The sequence below is a fragment of the Terrapene carolina genome, unplaced genomic scaffold (genome assembly GCF_002925995.2).
Source record: "Terrapene carolina triunguis isolate 2854851 unplaced genomic scaffold, T_m_triunguis-2.0 Scaffold90, whole genome shotgun sequence".
NCBI lineage: Eukaryota > Metazoa > Chordata > Testudines > Emydidae > Terrapene > Terrapene triunguis.
Genome location: NW_020664441.1, coordinates 2,294,304 through 2,298,121, shown reverse-complemented (window position 1 = coordinate 2,298,121; position 3,818 = coordinate 2,294,304). Strand labels below are relative to the sequence as shown.

The window sequence follows — 3,818 nt, the reverse complement described above, 5'->3', positions numbered from 1 at the left end:
CAATGGGGTCCTGCTCCATGACTGGAGCTCTTAAGCATTTCAGTAATACAAATAAATAATAATAATAATGGTTGTAGAGAGAGAGAACCTTGAAAGCATGACCTCTGCAGATTCAAAAGCCAGAAAAGCATTTTAAAATAGCCACAAATTTGTTATTTTTAAAATCTCATGATTTTTAAGGGAAGCTCATGAGTTTGGGGGGCCTCATGATTTTTGAATGCTCAGGGCTTGCGATACTCTAGGCAGTGAGAAGGGTAGAAAGAGCAAGGGAGATAAGACCGAGAGCCCCAACCACAAATAGGCAAAAAACATGAGATTGCTGCAAAAATCATGAGATTTTTCAAAAAATACACTTTAGGGTTTTTTCATAGGTTCATGGATTTTAAGGCCAGAAGGGACCCTTAGATCAACCAGTATGACCTCCAGCATAGCACAGACCAGAGAATGTCACCTTGTTACCTCTGCATTGAGCCCAATAACTTGTGTCTGAGTAAAGCATCTTCCAGACAGGCCACCTGCAGGCTGGTCTACACTAGAAAGTAGGTTGACCTAGGTGTGTCCCTCAGGGCTGTGAAAAATTCACCCTGCTGAGAGACGTAGTTAATCCAACCTATCTCCCAGTGTAGATGCCATGAGCTCACTGGAAGAACTCTTCCATCGTCCTAGCTACCACCTCTCGGAGCAGTGGATTTACCACAGCAACAGAAGTACCCCTTCCGTTGCTGTAGTAAGTGTCAGCACTACAGGGCAGCACTGCAGCTGTAGTGTTTCTAGTGTAGACATAGCCTAATCGAGAATCCACCACTTCCACTGGCAGTCTGTTCCAAGGGTTAATCACCCGACCTGTTAAAAATGTGTGCCTTATTTCTACCTTGCCATGGATGGTGGGTGAACCATGGGCTTGGGGAGGCTAGCCCCCGGCCTGGCCCACCCCTTCAGCCTGAGGCCCCCCGGCTGCCAGCCCCCCCCCAATCCTGGGTTGCCCAAGCACCACCAGCCCTAAAGCACCAGGGCGTGCGCACACACATGGAGCACCAGGCAGGCTGCCCCCAGAGCACTGGGTGTGTGGGCTGTCCCCCTCCCCCAGCACCAGACCACTGGGCAGGCATCGGGCAGCCCTCCCTTCCCCCCCCAGCCCTGGAGCGCTGGGTGGCACGGCCCCAGCCACCCAAAGTCCTAGCTGCCCCAGCTAGGGTGACCAGACAGCAAATGTGAAAAATTGGGACAGGGGGGGGGGGGTAATAGGAGCCTGTATTAAAAAAAAAAACCCAAAATCAGAACTGTCCCTATAAAATCGGGACATCTGGCCACCTGAGCCTCAGCCCGAGCCTAGCAGGCTTCCTGGAAGAGGAGCAGCCGGCTTGCCTGGGCTGGGGTCAACTAGCAGCAGCAGGAGGGGGTCTTGGGGCGGAGCGTGGGCAGGACCATGCAGGGCTGTTTACGGAGGTATAGCCTTCCCAGGTTATTATATGTGCCACCCATGGATTTGGCTGGCTCCAACTTCCAACCACTGGATCTTGTTCCACCTTTCTCCACTCGATTAAAGAGCCCTTTAATAGCCAATCTTTTCTCCCGATTAATGTACTTGTGCAATGTAATTGAGCCACTTCTTGATCTCCTTTTTGATAAGCTAAACTGACCGAGCTCTGTAAGTCTCTTGCTATCCGGCACTTTTTCCAGCTGGCAAATTGCATTTGTGACTAGTGTTCTCTGTACCCACTCCAATTTTTCAATAACCCAATCACACAGAACAAGAAAGAAAAAGGCCTCATTCAATACCATGGCCACCCACACACTGACTAGACCTTGTACCCACCCACTTCCCGGACCCCCATAGGATACACTGACTAGACCCCTCAGATTACAATGCTGATTCTCTCTCAGGTGAGTTATTCAGGTGCCTGGGACAGCCATGCCCTCAATGAGGGGGTCTCAGACCTATACCCCTGAAAACAAGGGGTCTCCGTTCACCAGCTGTTATCCAGGCAACTTGGCCTTCTGATTTGGGGGGCACTTGAGCCCTGTTTTCAAGCTTTTCTCTGCAACAGTGAGGGCAAGAAACTTACTTTTATTTTGAATGCACACTGAGGTTCTCAGCTAGTCCCTTGTTTCCAGGAGATGGGGCTTGAAATAAAACATCAGTTACCACGGGACTTGCAATAAAATCCTGAGAGCCTGCAACACTGAAAAGGGAGCATAACAGGAGGATTCAATGGGAGGGGGGGTCTTAGGGCTGAAGGGTTCAATGGTTTTGTTTCCCTTTCACCCTGAGCTTTGCACTTTTCACCTGGCCCCTCCCCAGCAGCAGGCAGCTCCCCAGGTGCTGCCTCTCTGCTCATCTGATTCACACCCTGCCCCCCCTCCCCTCCCCCTAGAAAGCCCCAGACCTACAGCCTCTCTACTTATGAGAAGTGACCCCTGGGCAGGGCTTCTTCCTTAGCACCTTCAGCCATGGGGCTGGGCTGTAGGTATTTTGTAGGCTTAGTGCTGCTCTGGTCTGTGGGGACAGTCCTTGGGCAGGGGGACTTCCGTAGGGTCAGTTTCTCTGTCTTGCAACAGGGGTATGAGTATGAGTGTGGAGACTATGGGATGCAGCTGCTGGTTTTTCCCAGACAGGGCCACACTGTCCGCTTCAAAGTTGTGGGTAAGTGGCTGCTTCTTAAGAAAGCTAAGAAGCCTCCTGGTTGTCTGTCCTCTTAGACATGCAGGAGGGTTTTATGGGTCTTCTGTGGAAACCTCTTACTTATACAATATGTAATGAGACCACCTTTTTCTTTTCCTGAAGTTCCTACTCTAGTGCTTCTTAATGGCCTGGCTGTTACCCTCAAATCTTGAGTAGCCTGATCTCCTGAAGTAAGAGTCTGTGGCTTCTGTCCCCTGGAGAAAAGACTGGAGTTACCTAGCTGGATTCAACTGTTAGGGCTACATCTTTCCTCACAACAGCCTGCTGACTTTACCCTCTGCTATTTTTTGGGTCACAGAGGGAACCATGCTGGGGGGAAAATGTAGAGGGACATAACAAAATGTGGCTAGGTATCCCAAGCTCTGGTGTACCTCAGCCCTCTGAGTTGCAGACACCTGAATCCTGTGCCCTCTGTGGGCTATCACCTCACTGTTGTCATGCAAAAGTGTGGGATGGCCTGGCCTGGCCACTATCCGCACTCCTGGCTGTAGGTCAGGCTTGGTAAATGAGGGCTGTCCTGTACCTTTTGAGCTGCTTACCACCATGCTAAAGCTCCACTAAACTGAAGGATGGGACAAAAAACAGTCTGTTCCAAACTTGGCTACTTGGCAAAGCTTCATCATGGGCTTTAACTCTTCCTTACCCGTGACATGTATCTCCACAGATGAGTTTGGGACACCCTTCGAAGTTACCAACTGCTCCATTTGTCTCCATTGGGTCACATCTGGCGAGCAAGGAGTAGTGATCTTCTCGGCTGGCTACAATGGCTGCCACGTTCAGAAGAAGGTGAGGGGGCTTCGCACATGTACCTGAGCAACTACAGAAGCTGTAGCTGGGTCCATACCTGCTGCCCCAGCAGCCTGTGCAGATTGGGGGGGAGGTGGGAGGTGCTTGGCACCTACAGACAGTCAGTATTGTGGCATAACAGACTAACTGGCATCTCTTCATTTCAGGATGGCCTTAACCACCTACAGGTCCGAGTGGAGGAACTATTGAGCACCGGGGCCATCGCTGCCACCCGTGACGTGACCATGACCTGCCCCAAGCCCCCTGAACATGACCTAACCCCAGAGGAGACCTTGCGCTACGTGCCCCAGCCGCAGCCGGGCCTGGTGCGCCCGGTGCCCCAGCCGCA

At 51.4% G+C, this 3,818-nt stretch overlaps 1 protein-coding gene across 1 annotated transcript in view; it reads left to right on the top strand.

The window, feature by feature from the left end:
• The first annotated feature begins 2,451 nt into the window (after positions 1-2,451).
• LOC112105588 (zona pellucida sperm-binding protein 1-like) overlaps positions 2,452-3,818 on the top strand; it is a 12,342-nt gene continuing 10,975 nt past the window's right edge. The window contains exons 1-3 of the mRNA XM_024198445.2: positions 2,452-2,644; positions 3,348-3,469; positions 3,637-3,818. The exon at positions 3,637-3,818 is cut by the window's right edge and continues 83 nt beyond it. Of these exons, the coding sequence (XP_024054213.2) occupies positions 2,452-2,644; positions 3,348-3,469; positions 3,637-3,818 (497 nt within the window). The remainder of the gene's footprint in view (positions 2,645-3,347; positions 3,470-3,636) is intronic.